Source organism: Mustela nigripes, chromosome 4 (genome assembly GCF_022355385.1).
Source record: "Mustela nigripes isolate SB6536 chromosome 4, MUSNIG.SB6536, whole genome shotgun sequence".
Lineage (NCBI taxonomy): Eukaryota > Metazoa > Chordata > Mammalia > Carnivora > Mustelidae > Mustela > Mustela nigripes.
In genome coordinates this window covers 33518168-33536318 of record NC_081560.1, presented here as the reverse complement: position 1 = coordinate 33536318, position 18151 = coordinate 33518168, and the positions used below count along the sequence as shown (strand labels likewise).

General features: G+C 35.3%; 1 protein-coding gene across 3 annotated transcripts in view; it reads right to left on the bottom strand.

The window, feature by feature from the left end:
* The window catches only part of TFEC (transcription factor EC), a 122599-nt gene that overhangs the window by 35051 nt on the left and 69397 nt on the right, over positions 1 to 18151 (bottom strand). For all 3 annotated transcript variants that reach the window (XM_059396532.1, XM_059396530.1, XM_059396531.1), the window contains one exon: positions 2985 to 3233. In XM_059396532.1, the coding sequence (XP_059252515.1) occupies positions 2985 to 3233 (249 nt within the window). The remainder of the gene's footprint in view (positions 1 to 2984; positions 3234 to 18151) is intronic.

Below are 18151 nucleotides of genomic sequence, written 5' to 3'. Positions count from 1 at the left end.
AGGCCCCACATTTAAACCTTCCCAGGATTTGAAATTTCTTTGCATGGAGTACCAGCCTTTCTGTGATTTGTCCACATCTCTGGTCTCATCTTTTGCTACCACCTGTTCCCTTTTTCTGCTCACTGCATTTCCTGCTCTTCCCCATCTTTATTTTCCACTCATCCTACTTCATCTGTGTAAATGTTCTACTAGCCACTTTCTCCAAGTTTTACTATTGATATTTCTGAATAAGAACAGCACTTTCATGCTCCTATCTGTACCATTATCCTTGCTACATAATACTATAATTATTTGCTAATTTTTTTTCTCATCCATTCAACTTATAACTCCTGGAAGTTACAGTTGGTAGGAAAACAAGACAATGAATAATTAAAACATAGCATGTGCTATGAAAATGCTGTGATAAATGCAATTTTTATCTACATGATATGGGTGTTACTATGAAAATTCAGAGAATAAATGCTTTTCTACACAGGGAACTACCAGCAAAAGCACCTTAGAGAAGAAACCGGAGATGAATTTTGGAGAGAGACTGAGAATCTCGACAAATGGTGAAGACTGAATGAGTAGATGGTAAAGAAATGACATAAGAATCGAGAACCCGGCCACTGTGAGAACCACTAGTGAACCCATATGGCTGAAGCACAGAGTGCCATGGGCCAGCTGAACAATAAGTCTGGATCAGGAGGCAAGGGTTAAATATGGAAGGGTCCTCTGTGCCAGGAGTACAAATTTTATCCTCTGGAAAGGCCCAGGCTATAGAACGCTTCTTTTGATTTTGTATTTTACTGTCTCAGAGACCATTAGTCACCAAGTTACTCCTAATACCAACCCCAAATCCTGAAACTAAGGATGTTCTTATAGACTTACTCTGTAGTAGCCATGATATCTGACTTCTTCTTTGAATTAATGAAATGTTTTCTGATGTCCCAGCAAGACAAGCTCAGGAAAAAGAAACGCCAAAGAATGGCAATAGCCACCATCTCCTGAGCCCCCATTCTGCCTTCGTGTTAGGACCTTTAAAAAATGCAAGCAGCTCTTCCAGTTGTAGGAATGCTGGGAAGAGAGCTTAAGGACTGAGACCACACAGCTAGTAAATAAATGGTGGTTCTAACCCCATGAATCAAAAAATATTATGAATTTTCAATGACATAGGATACATCTTAGCTGTGAAAGATAACAAGACCGTGAATGGTGGCAGAATGTGAAAACGTGCACATAAGAAGTGGACTTCAAGAGAACACACACTGATGAAAACTACAACATACTGAAAAAATTATGATTAAGTAGAATTAACTATAGAAGAAACTTTACTTACATAGCCAAAGGTACAATGGTTTAAAAAATAGCAAAAAAAAAAAAAAAAATCCATGCCTAATGTGCACATTGCCCCCAGAGCTCTGCACCTTTGGGGCATTCAGCCCTTCTTAGCAGCTTCCTTTGACAGGCACCACATAAAAGACTACTAAAACCACATAGATTTCTTTTATAATGTAAAAAATTCTTATGAAAGAAAATGTAAGTTGTGTGCCTAGGGAATAAAAACATTTACTAAGAAAAACTGAGAACACTGATATATGTTACTTATCCTTTCCTATTTTTTAGAAAACATATTTCATAAGATACATAATATCGTGTTCTGGGTTTTGCCTGGAACTGACTGGCATATGCAAATCCTTAGGGATTTGCTTTTTCCCCTTAGAAATCAATCTTTCACACAATGAAATGAACTTTGGAAGAAGGTGGTAGTAAGAAAAATTATGTTGGTTGAGTTCTAATATTTACTATACAGATGATTTTCATCCTACATATATTTTTACGCTCTTCATAGAGTGACTAGAGAACTAACCTTACATTTTTTTTAAACAATTATTTATATAGTCACTATTGAGAAGTATCAGTAAATACCCATGTAGAGCTTTATGCTCAGCTTTGGATTTCAATGAGTCCTATTTTGTGGTTGTTTTCTATTTTATTAAGCAGTCTACCAGATACTTATTATTTTCCCTTTGCCTGATAAATGTAAAATTTGTAAAAAAGTGAAATCTTCCTCTACCACTTTGGAATTCACATAATGGGACACTGAGCATTACTCTTTGGTGACTGGAGGCTACAGACTTCATAGCAAAAAGCAGCAACCTGAAATCAGTAATAATCATCAGGAATGTAGACTGGAAGATTAAACACAGGAGATCACAGGACCATGGCTCCATCTAACAAATCAAATGGAAAAAAAAAAAAAAAAAAAAAAGAAAGAAAGAAAAGGAAACGAATAGAAAGCTCAGCTATAAATGCTGTTTTTCTACACTGAGATATTAAAGGAAGTCTTTTTCCCAGTTCTGGTGGTTTGCCAGTTCAATTCATTCTTCAGTACTTTTCGAAGGTTCATTCATAAGCAGGTCACGATAAATATAAATTCCATGACGGTACACATTCTTATTCATTTTATACCCCTGGCACCTCTAAGTTCCTGTTATTTAGTAAACGGTAGACAGTATTTGTTGAAAATAGAAATGAATGAATAAATAATTAATAGTAAGAAATCCAAATGTAATTCCATAAAACATTAAGTGCAATAACATTTTTAGTCTTATTTTAGAGCACGTGTTGACTGCTATTTAAACAACTTCTTCCTGTTTTATTTTAATGGGTATTTAAGATAATACAACTACCGATAAATATTTTAACTAAATATACCAGACAATCCTTACAAAGCTAAATCTTTCTAACATAAATGACTGTTAGAGCCCATTTTGACTCACACTGATGCATAACTGAAAGGAGGTATTGAGAAATGAACTGTTATATTTTATTATGCAGAGGAATCAATATGTGAATAACTAACTATTATAAATGAATACATTAAGACATCCCTTTTGCTAAATACATTTGCATTTGGAATGTTTACTATAAAAATGTAGAGTTTCTCTACAGTTTTTTTCAAAAGCTGATTATATATTTTCATAAGTAGCTACTAGACATACATGCCATTCCACATTGTCATCTTCTTTCCCAAGAGTTAGTAACTTGGTGAGTGGATTTCCAGTAAAGCCAGTGTCACTCTCGGGAGATAGGTGTCGTTGCTGCACCAGAAGCGCACTGCTTGAAGCTGGAGGGTGTGACCGTTTAGGAGTCTGGTTGACAAGCTGGTAGTCAAGGGTCATAAAGGGTTTTACTTGTCTCTGGACTCTCTGTAGCTGGGATTTTGCAGGATTTTCCAGATGTGCTGAGACCTACAGAATAAAAGTCAAACAAATACAATGTGTAGTATCACCTGGTAAATCAGAGTTCTACTTTCAACAACTGAATTATGTTAATAGACACGTTACAACATCTCCTTCTCTCGAATTTACGGTTTATGCTTCTGTCATAATTTACATACCCTACTAATAGATGACAGTTTTTAAGAAGTAACTTAAACTTACTAAAACATTTTCAATGGTAACCAAGTGTTTAAGAACAGCTCTCAAAATAACAGGTAACTGAACCAAAAATGAGAATAAATCTATAAGTAGCAATACATTTTGAGGTTCTAGAAAAGGAGGCCTAAAATAATAGAAGGAAAATAGAGGAATTTTCATATAATATGTATTTCTTGGATTTTTAAATATTACATATAAATATTCCATGGGACATAATCACAAATCATTTTTATCAAATATTTTAAAAAATTACTCATGATGAACAGAAACTAGAAATATATATACAAAATATTAAGTATGATATGGGTGGTGAAATCTAAGTAATCAAAGTAATTTTTTCCATATTTTAAAAATTTCTGTGCTATACTTTTTATTTTTAAAAAATATTTATTTATTTATTTATTAGAAAAAGAAAGAGAGAGAGAAAGAGAGAGCACCAGTGGGGGGAGCAACAGACAGAGAGGGAGAGGGAGAGAATCTCAAGCAGACTCTCGGCAGAGCACGGAGCCCTCTCTGGGCTTTATCCCACAAACCTGAGATCATGACCTGAGCCAAAATCAAGAATCGGATGCTTAACCAACTGAGTCACCCAGGCACATCCTATTTTTATTTTTTAAAAATCTTATTTTTAGGGGCACCTGGCTTGATCTTGATCTCAGGGTTGTGAGTTTGAGCCCCACATTGGGTGTAGAGATTACATAGGTATATACATACATACATAATCTTACTTCTAAGCTTTCTATATTCTCACTTAGTAATAATTGTGTAGATGATTATGAATCATAGGAAGCATTCAGAGAAAAAGCTAACCAGTGTCATGTGCCAACTAAACAACTGTCCTGTGTTTTGAAAAGGGATTTCAAAAATTCTGGCTAGTTATCACAGTTAACAATATAACATGGAGTGCAGAAGTATAATTTTAACCATGTCAAGCTTTTCCTATAAAAGACTTTGAAAGTAGCATTGCCTGCCAGTCCTCTTTATATTTACTATGCTGTGATGTGGCTTCTAATACATTTTCCTCAAGTGGCCTATATATAAACCTATTTAATATTTCCCTCATGTTAAACAATAGTAAAGATTGCTGTACAGTGCTTATTTTTCCTTTTATTTCAGCTACACAAACTACTCCTTAAATCCCTTAACATGCATTAGCCCAGATAAATAGCCTTTACAAAGTATTTTGCATTTAAATTAGCTGGTTTGGGGTACAATATTGTAGTAGTTACTTTAGTCTAATTCTGTTATGCTGACATTTTTAGCATTATTTTAATTGTAGTACCATAAAATAATTTTTCAGTCATATAAAAAAGATTAAGATTGGTAATAAAGATTATACATATTACTAATTATATTGCTATGAGCTTTAAAGTTGTAAAATAACATTTCATTAAAATGCCAGTGATAATTTTTCTAGGGTAGCTATTTAGATTATCTTACAGTTTTAGTTAATCCTTCTAATCTGTGTACATTTACAAAATATACATTATAAATAGCATCTCCAGATTTACAAATCATACGATGTAATTGAAGACTAAAGAGCATTGTATCCCCAGGAAAGGAAAATGCCTCTTGTTCTAAGAAAAGTATGTTGAATCAGAATTTACAACATTCATTAACTAATTCATTTTTTACTTTTCATCCATTGACTCTGAGAGCTTTCATTAGGGTACTTATTGCATTTGGTGTTACATCAAGAGAAGTCGTAAATGTGATCCCAGGGCTCTACAGGCCTATGATGTAGTTAGGCAGTATTAATATCAACTACAGTAAAAACAACAATGATAATAATAACATGCAACAGGTACCAGGATATTTACATTCCTTATTTCCTTTAATCTTTGTTACAGCTTTAGGAGGGAAGTATCATTAGTATCCCCACTGCCGTATGTAGATAAAGCCACAGAAGCAGAGAGATTTAATAACACACCTCTCATTACTCTGCTAGTAAGGGGCAGAGCTGGAATACAGAGTCTACCTAAACACTGTGCACTATTGGCTCCTGAGTAAATAATTGAAGTGACTGGAGTGCAAAGGAAAAGCTCAGTGATGTATATAATGAATTAAAAATGCCACAAAAAGCAGTGGATTTTTAAAAAATGAATTATAAGAGGAAGTGGTTTTAAATCAGGTGTTGGAAGAAAATGGCCCTGAACAGGGGAAAAGGAAGGAAATCTCAAGAGAAAAGATCAAAGAAAACAAGAAAGAAGAAAAGAAGTTGGGAGAAAGGAGCACCTGGGTGCCTCAGTCGATTAAGCTTCTGTCTTTGGTTCAGGTCCTGATCCCAGGGTCTTGGGACCAAGCCCTGCCTCAGGCTCCCTGCTCTGTGGGGAGCCAGCTTCTCCTTCTCCCTCTCCTGTGCTGGCTCCCCCTGCTTGTGCTCTCTCTCACTCTCTCTCCTGCTCTCTGTCAAATAAGTAGATTTAAAAAAACAAAAAACAAACTTCTATATCTGCAGCCAAATAGAGATATTTGTTTTTCAAAAAAAAAAAAAAAAAAGTTGGGAAGCATTCACATATGTTAGTTGTGAAAAAGAACTCACATGAATAGAGTTTCCTTTCTCAAAACAAGACCACTATATCCTCTGCAGACCATTCTATAGAGTTGAAGCAAAACATAAAATGGGATTAACTCTAATTCTGCCAAAATTACTGAGTTTTTGTCGTTTTGTCTTTTGGGGTTTTTGTTTGTTTGTTTGTTTACAGAGAATTACAATGGGTTAGAGGGCAAAAGTGAGGACCGTCTGGGACCCCATCTACAGAACATCTGTACAGCGAGCATAAGGGACTAAAAGCTTAGTGGAGCAGGAAAGATACAATGGAATGTGAAAAAAGTACTCCCCAGAAAATCTCCATCATCTCCTATCATGAACTGATTATCAGAACAATGAGACAACTAAGTGTAAAGCAGCAGCTAAACCATGTGCAGCCTATTTTTTTAAACTAATTTATTTATTTATTTGACAGAGAGAGAGAGCGCACCAGTGCACAGGCAGGAGGAGTGACAAAGGGAGAAGCAGACTCACCGCAGAGCAGGGAGCCCATGAGGCTGGATCCCAGGACTCTGGGATCATGACCTGAGCCAAAGGCAGATGCTTAACTGACTAACCCACCCAGGTGCCCCTTGTGAAGCCCATTTTTAAACACTTTTAAATTGCCCGGCATCTGAAGACAAAGCCATGAAACTACGGGCTTTCCCTTACTGAAGATCCCAGTATTTTGTGAGATGAAGTAGATGAAATGATAGGTTGCCCTTGTTCATTTATCCACTTATTCAAGAAATATTTTGTGAGTGCCAAGTGTCTGTGTGCTGAGAGGTACATCGAAGGCAGAAGGGAAATCAGCACAGTGCCTGCCTTCAGAGAACGGCGGTCTAGTCAGAGTTTGGACAGGGAAGAAAAATACAAGATCTCCAAGGGCAAGGACTGTGTTTTTCTTGCTGACGGTTTTCCTGCCATACATCCTGAACATAACCCAGAGAATGGCACCCAGCAGGTGATTAAAAATGCATCTACATGCGTTCAGTGAATGAATGAATGAATCATTGAAGTTCAGCATTTGAATAACTATGATGACCCCAGAGAGCTTTGGGAATCTACTAGAAGAGCTGGTAAACCATAACCAGAATGTCAAAGTCTTCACCTAGAAAGCCGGAGCAGCTGTAGACTGTGATTTGGTTCACTGGACTGTCAAAGAGATTGAGACCATTCAAATGTAAAGGAATTTTGCTTATGAAAACAAATAAGTAAATCATATCCCCAGAACTTAGTACTATGCTTGAGCTTTACCACTAGGATATACCGCCATTGGAAACTAAACATAGACATGGTCATGCTGAGTCTAATGCCTGCATGCAGAAATCTGTTTTATTTCACTTAAAAGAATATATTTATAGTCTCCTTATTTTCCAAGACATCATAAATAAATATGAAGTGTGAATGTGGTAAGAGATATTTACACCAGGAAATGTAGGCTGAAGATTAAATTTCAATTAAGTATAAAAACTTACCCATGAACATCCTGGCAGCCAAGGAAAAAGGAGAATTAAAAAAAAAAAAAAATATATATATATATATATATGTACATATATATATATTTTTTAATCTATATGGGTCAACCTAATATATATTTCTTATTAAGTAATTAGATCATACCAGTTCTGAGGAAAGACAAATATTTTTACAAATAATATCTGAGAATTTATAAACTGGATTTTTTCATGGAGGACTTAAAAATATTGAACAAAATCCCAATAGCAGTTTTTGTAAAATAGGCAAAGAAATTCTTCATATGCTTATATTTAAAAAAAAATCACCTTAAGTTGGGTTACCCAGGAAATATACTCTGAGACATGCCTGCAGGAGATTTGTTGGGGGTTGATTTCAGAATCTCAGCCACAGTAGGATGAGGACAACAGGATCAGGTGGAGGGAAAAGTGGCTCACTTATGAAAGGGATCATCTAGGCAATGTACCATAACAAACACTATTTTTATTTCTGATCAAAGGCATAATATGAATCAGCTCCAGTGAGAAGCCCAAATACATACCCTTGTACAAATCTGACTGGACCCTGAGATAGCACTCACAGCCTCCCAAGCAATTTACACAGCAGACTCCATCTTTAGATAGACTAACCCAGAGGCTCACCTGGTAAGGCCATCACCCCAACACAATGGTCTCAAACTAACCATTAGATAGAAAATAAGGTGTTTAAAAAAGTTCCATTACTTGGAGTTAATAAAATGAAAAAATTAGCTTAAAAAGTCCATTTTTAATGTTTCAAATGTAGTTTAGATTTTCATGTTCTAATAAAGGGATGGGGTCTTTCAAGAAATTAGGTATAGTGTATTAGTGAGCTATAAAAAATGCTTAGATCCACTAATAAGAGAACCAGGACAATGTGCTTAACAGGTAAACTATTTTTTAAAAATTAGAATCACACAAATTCCTGCAAATACAATAACCTAAAGGGAAGGATTTGGTCAGGAAGCAAAAAAATGCATTCTCCTGGTTGCAAGAAACATGATGACTGGGGGATCACATTACAAATGCAAAGTGTATGTGAGTGTGTGTGTGTGTGTGTGTGTGTATCCTTTTTCTATTTGTTCTTGGGCTAGAACAGATGCAGGAATCCTGACTACTAAGAGAATTGATGGGAGGTCCAGGAGAAAGCAGCCAAATGTCATAGAAAAGTCAGCTATATTCTCTTGACAATAGCAGGTGAAACAAGAGGAAACGATTTAGGGTAACTGATGTCTGATAAAATTTTTTGAAGTCGTAGAATTTAGATGAGGCTTGGGAGGGTTCAACTTTATACATCAACGAAGATTTTGTTAGGAATTAATTAGGATTAACAAAATGTTATTAAGTGACCCTATTTGCATTTGAGTATAAGGCCTCCTGGTAGGTAGAAGACTGTGGAGTAATGTGGGCTAGCCATGCAGTGCTGGCTAGAAGGACTCTCTATGCCCCCACGTGGAGTCATTCTTATTTTCACAGAGTGGCTTTCAAATTATGCTCCTAGATACATGAGTTCATTCCTCCAATTTACTTTTCAGTGTTCTATACTGTAGTCTTTTGACCTAGTTCTTGTATGGGTTTCATATCCCATCCAGTGGATAACAACAGAGAGAGTATAATGTACAAAGAAATTTTAGAAGCAAGTAGGTAGTTGCACCAAAAAAATCTTTGAAGGACTCCAACAAACCCTGTGATTCTGTATCTGTAAGATTGTCTGCTTGTATCATATCTCCTTAATACTGCTGTACATCATATAAAAACTTATAAACATGATTCCCACATATATATATATAAGCTTCTTTTAAAATGTTATCTTTTTATAGAGAAACCATAAGATGATGATAAAAGCCCTCAGCTAATTCTTTCAACATTTACTGAGAGTTTAACATTTAATGAGAGTTTGCTCTTTGTTAAAGCTAGTCCCAAGGGAAAGTCATTCCTCTCTAGAAAGCAGGTCTATGACCCACATGTCACTATCCACCTGGAGACCACTTATCTAAACTGAGGGCACAGGACCTGGGAGGAGATAAAACACCTTCTGGGTACCGGCCTTTTGAAACTCCAAACTAAAAAGTGACGGCAAACATCACACAAGCAATTATCTCAATAACAAGACTTTTTATCACCATTAATTTGACTAGCCAAGCTAATCAATCAAGCAAACGTGGGCACTACCTAATAAGCATGTTTAGTCTACTTGCAAGAGGAGAAACAGAAATATATTCAGCAAGAAATAGATTTATAGTAAATATGGTACCTCATGATAGTAAAGAAAAACATGTACACTGTCACCACACACACACACACACACACATTTACATGTATGTACACACTCACAGACCCCTGTTGAAAAGCAAGACAGAAAATCCCATTCACTATGGCATGACAGTCCTTATTTAATTTTGTTAATTTTGTACTAAACTTGAATTTAATAAATGAAGTAAAAGCTTGGATTTCACAAGTGAATAATAGGTGACTATTCATTATGTTTCTAGCATCAGAGGTATATAAGAAGAAATCTATTTTGGGGGGCTCATGAATCTACTACCTCTAGGTAGCTACTTATAAAAGCCACACGACATTTGTTAATGTTATATGGTAAAGATTAATAACTCATTTCTTCAAGTCTTACTTTCTTTGCAGCAGTCTTTGGATATGATATACCCATAAATCTCATCTTGACTAAACCTAAAATTATACAGTCGAGCTTGTCTGATTGAGATATAACTACTGAACAAAGTAGGGCCTGGTTCATCAAAAGTTTTAGTTAGATTTCTGAATAACTGTCAGCATATTTCAGATGAGTGTTATATAATCCAAAGCTATTTAATGGATAATAATGTAAAATGTGATTGTAACATATCCCGTCAGTCCCAATCATTTGAATTTGGGTAATTCCAATGGTATGTCTTTGAGGAGAGACCCACACTTATGAGAGTTTAAAGAGGCATGAATATTATTAAGCAGAGGTCTTTTTTTTTTTTCCCTTGGTAATTCAGTAGTGTTCTAGCAGTAAAAATGGTTGCACTCCATAAGCACTCATATTTACACTTTAAAGTCTAAGCTTCCCTTACAACTCAGTCTAATTCTATCTATGCTTGTGCTGATTTGTTTTGTTTATGTTAGCACCTCAGGAAAATCACCATATTATACCTTTAAGAGAATTAGAACAAATATAAGCAATAATTGTAGTTTATTTATTCTGCTCTCTTTATTTTTTTTTTTAAGATTTTATTTATTTATTTGACAGACAGAAATCACAAGTAAGCAGAGAGGCAGGCAGAGAGAGAGAAGGAAGCAGGCTCCCTGCTGAGCAGAGAGCCCGATGCGGGGCTCGATCCCAGGACCCTGCAGGGCTCGATCCCAGGACCCTGCAGGGCTCGATCCCAGGACCCTGCAGGGCTCGATCCCAGGACCCTGGGATCATGACCTGAGCTGAAGGCAGAGGCTTTAACCCACTGAGCCACCCAGGCGCCCCTATTCTGCTCTGTTTCTTAAAGGCCTGTGTATTCGGAATTTTGAGCCGTAAACGTCAAATACAAATGACATCAGAGACTGACCACCTCATGTTGGCTTTAAAAGAACACAACAGGCCATGTGCACACTAAGGTCAACTAGCAATATCATCAATGACCAAAATAAGTTAATATGAAACATGGAGATAACTTGAGCCATAATACTTTAAAATACATTTGACCCTGTACTCACAGGTTGAGCATTCATTGATTCTACAAATATTTTTTTGAGTGCCTATTGCACATCAGATTTTATGCTACTATGATAAGTTCTGGGGATATAATTATGAACAAAACAGACATAGCCCAGTCTTCAAAGGTTCACAGTGTATTAAGAGATACATATAACTAAACATATAATTGTAACACAATGTGATAAAATTTTTAAAGTAAAAGGTATCTCAAAAGCAGGCAGACAGACATTAAAGAGAAACAAGTCATTCAAATGAACATGTGTGCCTCTATCCAGTAGCCATTTATGTGGGTAACAGTGGTGAGGAAGGTGAGACATAGTCCCTCTCCTTATGCAGCTTATGGACAGGCAGAAGAGACTGATTTTAGTCAAACGATCACATGAACCACTGTAAATTCTCAAGTGCTGTTAGAATAGGAAGGAGAGATACACAAGACTAAGAGCCTGTGGACAGAAATTATCTAGACAAAAGTTAGGGATGATTTACCTGAGGAAGGGATGGTAGAGCTGGATCTGGAAGATGAAAAGGAAGTAATTAGAGCAAGAGTATAGACAATGTATTCCAGGAAGATGGAACACCATGTGCAAAGACCTAGATGGGAGGAGGGAAGATGAGAAAAATGCTTGAAAGGAGTGAAGCGTGAGGGAGCAGAGAGATTATGGTGTGGTATGATACTGAGGAGGCCAGTTGGGTCAATCCTTGCAATGCTTTTAGGTGTACAAAGGTGTCTTACTTTCTTTATCACAGGGAAGGGGACCCTAGTAGTTCAGTTAAATGAGTTCTAGCAGGGTAAAAGGAGAGTCCAGGAAAGACAAATGGGTTCCTTGAACTAGGGTCATGGGATAAGGGTGAGGGATCACATGGAAACAAGTAGCTGGATTTCAGAGATGCTTAGAAATGGATTAAGAAATCACCTGAGTTTCTGGCTTAAGTGAGAGAATGGATAGTGATGCTCTTCACAGAGAAGACTGGGGTTTTGGGAGGGAGAGAATCATAATTTTGATTTTGAACACATTGAGTTTGCGGTGTTTTGAAGGTATGAAGTAGGCAGCCAGATACAGGGGTCTGGAACTCAGAAGTATGCACTGTGGATGAAGCCAGTTTGACATTTACACTTTGATAGTAACTAATGAGATGAGTTGGGGGGAGATGTACAGAATTAAAAGATGAGAGGGCCTAGAACTGAACATGATGGACTCCCACGCTCTAATTACGCACCAGGTAATCAATTCTGATTCTAAACTCTAGTTTTTCCCAAGATTCTGTTTTTTGTTGTTTTTTGTTGTTTTTTTTACACACTTTGCAAGAGTTCACTTGAAGTTTGTACATGTTACACAGTGGAGTAAATCTTCCTTAATAAAATCATTATTTGTTTTTCCTATTTCCAAAGTGATATATTCAACCCTTTGATATACAGACTTATTTTCCTAATCCAAGTACATTGCAACTCTCCTTATCAGTCCTTATCAGTCCTCAATCTTTTAACTGTAATTCCAGAATCCAAAAATCTCTGAAAATCAGAAGTTCATTTTTGTTTTTGATTTCAGTCTGGTGCAAACCCATTTTGTGGCAAAATCAGGTCTGAAATAAAGTAAGGCTATTTAAAATCTTTCTTTGTCTCACTTATAATAGATATTAGTCGGCATTTCTGCAGATACATTAATGTGTTTGAGTATGGTATGCCATTTTAGGCCTCTCTATATGTACTGTATCTGAAATACTGAGAATTCTAAAACACATCTAGCCCTAAGTTTTTTGATAATAGATTTTGTACTCTTTTTGTTTATTGAGTAAACAGCCTGCAGAAGGGATTATGCTATAGGTTTTAAATAAATAATATTATTTAATCATATACTATCATAAATAAAAAACTTGAATGGGCCTCCACAGTTATTTTTTAAAACTTCAGCACAATATTTAACTTCATTTTATTTTCTGAAATGATGTGTCAAAAATCAAAATTCATATTGAAGAATACGTTATCTCTTGGGGAACTAATGACATGAGGAAATGTCCTTTTTGATTCAACAGACCAAGTGAATGAATGAAAGATGTGTTTTTCCTTTAAAAAGAAAGAATGAGGGGGGAGCGCCTGGTGGCTCAATGGGTTATAGCCTCTGCCTTCAGCTCAGGTCATGATCTCAGGGTCCTGGGATGGAGCCCCGCATCAGGCTCTCTGCTCAGCAGGGAGCCTGCTTCCTGCCCCCCCTCTGCCTCCCTCTCTGCCTACTTGTGACCTATGTCTGTCAAATAAATAAATAAAATCTTAAAAAAAAAAAAGAAGGGAAGGTTCAGGTGTAAGATTATATTTTGATATTAAACATATTCATATGTAGTGCTTTTAGCTGTGTTTAAATGAGTTAATACTCTTCCCCAAAGCTTTCAGAAGTTTCTCATATAATTAAATTTTTTTCTGTAAATGTAGAAATATAAAAGTTAGTTGCTTAAGCTAGATTCAGTAAAATGTCTTCAATTTTTTTAAAAGTTTAACTGCATTAAAGCTTAAACATTAATATTTATTAAAAGAACTTTTATAAGTTCTCTTTGCTTCAGAAACCAACAGTTGTGTTTAGATGATACTTTATACTTCACAGCTACTTTCAACTTAAAACAAAGCTCTCATGTAGTGGTTAAACGTACTTTTTTTCATCCTCAGTATAGTGACCTTAAATCATTTTCATTATGAAGTTGTAAATGTTCTTTCAAGGATTCAGAGAATAAAGGAGAAACAAGACTGACTTCTTTAAGAGGTCTTGTTTCAAATATCTTAGAAAGTCATGAGTGAATTTATTTTTAATTTTACATGTTCTAAAATAGATTCAAAACCATCAATAGGAACTCCTAGGACAAAATCCAAACTCCCTATAATACTTGCATCGTTTGCATCATTCTGTTACAAATGCATTATATTTTTACATTTTTAATATATCTCAATGGTTAGATTTGGGATAATATCCACATATTGTCAACTTATAAAGACCTTGTCGTAAAACAAACTCACAGGTCTCTTAAGGTAGTTGAATTTATAACAAATTCATACATCTTTTTGTGAGAATAAAACGATCACAGAGGTTTATTCCTGAAAAAAAATTCTAAACAATTTAAATGGTTTTATACTATCTCAGGCTTGAAAACTTTTTATGTCCTTTATCTACTTTATGAGTTGATATATGATCATCAATTAATGAAGTCATTTTTATGATAATAAAATGTCATCATTAGAACTGTGGTATTCTAGTCTAACCATTTTCTAAAGAATACGATTGGGGCATTTTAGGTAGTTAAATATTAAAATAATCTAATTGAAAATGAGACTTTGAAATTATTCATTTTGATTGACAAACTGCAGAAAATGGCTTTGTTTCATAAGTACATTTCTATCACTCAATTTTTATAGTTATTACTAGTATTTCCAGGAAAAAAGGGGCAAAATCTATATTGTCTTTATTTTACTTAACTAGTAAATAGGATGATGTCTGGCTCTGTGTTTCAGATGCATCTGTTATTACTTTATCTACTTTAATCAAATTCCTCCAGCCATCATGCCTTCATGTAGGAAAGGCCTTCAGTTACAGATTGTTGCACACAGTTTCACCTTCCCATTGTCACTGAAGAATAATGTTCCTTTTGAATCAAAGAAACATACTTCTGTCGCAAATTTTTTATAGTTACAGAAAGTACCTGGCCATGAAACATTAATTTATCAAGAAGACTGATCATAGGACCTCATGGATAAATGAAATTTCAAGAAAACCGTATTAGGGTAGCCACTGTCACACGTGGAATCCAACATTCCAATGGTCTGAGGAAGAACTTCTGTCTTCACTCCATTGATGAAGAAACAGAAGCTCAGATGGGCTATCGGACTTGCGCACAATCACTCAGACGAAAAAGTGAACTCTACTTTACATCTTTTGATTGCAAGTAGGGTATTCTTTCAACTACAAGGTATTTATTACCAGCTTGCAAGGATAATAAAAATTAACTCCAGCCTCCATTATTAGAAAAAGATGTGTCCTATATCCATAGACAAGTATCCACCAGCTGACTCTGGTGGAAAAACCTTTGCAGTTGCTTCCCCATTATTAGTTAAGTTTGATTTGGTTCACTCAGGATTTTATTTTTGTGTTTCACTTTGTCTTGTAACTCTCACATGATGTAAGATCTGGCTTCTCTACACAGTATGGGACAATGCTATAGTTGAAATCTACCATCAGGAAATACTAACTTTAGATGAGTATTTCTTTTTTTTTTTTTTTTTTTAAAGATGTTTTGTTCCACTTTTCTTTTGATCTGGGTATTTAATGTACACTGTTCTGAAGAGTCCTAGCCCTCTTCCCCAGGAAGTTTCCTTATATTATCTTTACTGTTACATAAATGTTTCTTTCCTAAAAACATCTAACACCATTTCTTGATAGAGAACAGGTGGATGGGTAGGAGGAGGTGAGGAAGGCAGAAAATAGTATTTTCACCTTGGCTTGCTCTAAATAAATATCATGACTATCCTATTTGATTTCTTTAATCTTCTTGCTCTGAGGAATACATTTATGATATAAGCAAATACATATAAAAAGTTGGCAAGAGGTGAAATAACAGAAAACTTCTTTGTAAGATTTTTTTTGTGCGTGTCAATTGCTTTTGAGAAATAACAAAAAACTCAAAATGCTAGTTAATATTGTAGCTTTGAAATATGTGGAAAATATTTACTGTAACTTCAGAGATGAAGATCCAGAATTGTATTTCCATTCTAATTTGAGCAGACAAAGCATTAAAATAAAACCTTTTCATTGAAATTAAAATATATATATATATAATTAGTAAATATACTGTTTTAGTCTTTTAAGCTTTTACCAATTATTTTCAATTATTCTGTGGTAAGTAAAACAATGCTTCCCTCATCAAAGAAGTCCAAGTTCTAATCACCAGAACCTGTGGATATGTAACCTTACATTACAAAGGGATTTTGAAGGTGTGATCAAATTAAGGATTAAGGTGCAGCTGAGAGGCTCTGCTGGTCGAGGATGGTCAGTTGTATCAGGACAATGGGGCAAAAAGCACCTCTACCAGTGAGAACTGACAGAAGTAAGTAAAGACTGCACAGGGAGGAAACAAAGGCCCAAAGGTGAGAAGAGGGGATAGTTGTATATTAAGACTCAATCAGACCACAGAGAAAGTATGAAGAGTAAGAGAGCAAGAAAGCTGGAAGGCTGAGGCCCCAGTTTAGGACATTGGATCATCCTCTGAAATCCCCTGAAGAAGGTCCTCCACAGAATCTGTCCCTGTCAACTTTTACATTTTCATTTTTCCTATCAGTTCTCACTACCTCTCTGCTTAAGGAAACCAGCGAACATCCCCATAAACGTCCCAGCTTCTTAACATGGATCACTTGCTTGGTCATGGCAAAAATACTACCATAAAAGATTTATTGGTGAAGTGTACTATCAACCATGCTTCCTCTTCTCAATGGGAAATTATCTCCAAAAATTATAGCATCAAACATGGTCTTAATTTTCTCATTTACTGCTTGTAGAATATCTTATGATGACAAAATGGTAGACATTTGTTAACTTTGAATATGATATTTCCATGAGACTAAATAAAAAACAGTGGTATATTACACAGATAATTTGGTTTCTGTTGCCACCATTTAACAACACCATCATTGTCACAGTTTATGTGAGTCTTCTCTGTCACTGAAACAGAATTTTTAAGTATGCAGCTACTAGATTATAGGGTAAGCAGACAACTGCCTGGAATCCAAAGACAATAATAAATAGAATGAATAGGGCACAGTATACTCTATTTTATACGGTATTTTACTATTAATAGAGCACTTTTTTATCCACTGATCCCTTTTGTGATCTCATATTTGGTCTCTTATGATTCTAATCCCTTATTTTATGCATGTTATTGATGAACTAAGGCTCAGAGAGGTTAACCAAGTTATAGAAGTGACACAGTTAAAAAATTAATCCACATATGCTCACACCATACTCTCTTCAAAGTTAAAAATTACACTAATAATCATAATGACAATAATGGCATAAATTGGTAATAAGTATAGTGAGTAAGTAAGTGTTGCTTTGTGTCAAGCGCAGAGCTTGGATTACCTTGTGTCAGGCAATCCTCATAGAAAGCCACTGAGGTGAGCAGCCTAATTCTCTCTAGAGGCGAAAGTGAAGCTAGAGGCTACATTAAGGAACTTTGAAGCAAAGTGAAAGTTCAAATCCTCGCTGGTCTCACTAACGAGTCTCTGTTCCTCGTCAGAAGTAATTAGCTTTTTGCCTTTAAACTTAACAAAATATATTCTAATTCTTAATACCTGGTGCTGAGGAGGGAACAATGCAACAAGTACCCAGGTCACTTACTACTAAGGAAGTAAATTTGTGCAATACACTTGCATAACCTAAGGAAATAATCCAGATGTGTAAAAACCCTGAAGCATCAAGATGATCATTGAAACATAATTAATAATGATTCTATAATGTAGAGCACATGTAATATTTAAATATATATCCCAATGGCCTCTCTATAGCATTCTTTAAACTGTGAGATTTGATTTTGTTCTCTCTTTTACTCAGATCAAAGGGCTTTTTTGCTAAAAACATTTAATCATAAAATGACTAAAAAGTATAAACTTTGAAAACAAAACTAAAGTAAGCTTCCTTTCCCTCAATTAATCACAAAATTCAAAAAAAGAAAAACCAAAACCAGAATGATACATCAAGTGACTCTAAAGCAAGGGAAAATATGACTAGTAAGCAAGTTATTTTAGGAAAGTGTCATAACTTTAAAGTCTTTACTAACACTGTAGCCCTAACTTCTACCTAATCTTATTATTAAATACATTTAATAGAAGTACATGAGTTAGCATCAAAGTTCCAGACATTTACTAAATATTTCCATGTCCGTGAGTAAAGCTAGAATTTTAGGAAGGTTAAAGAGCAGCACATGAATAAGTGTTTCAAACAAGAACAGGATATTTCAAATTCTCAATGTA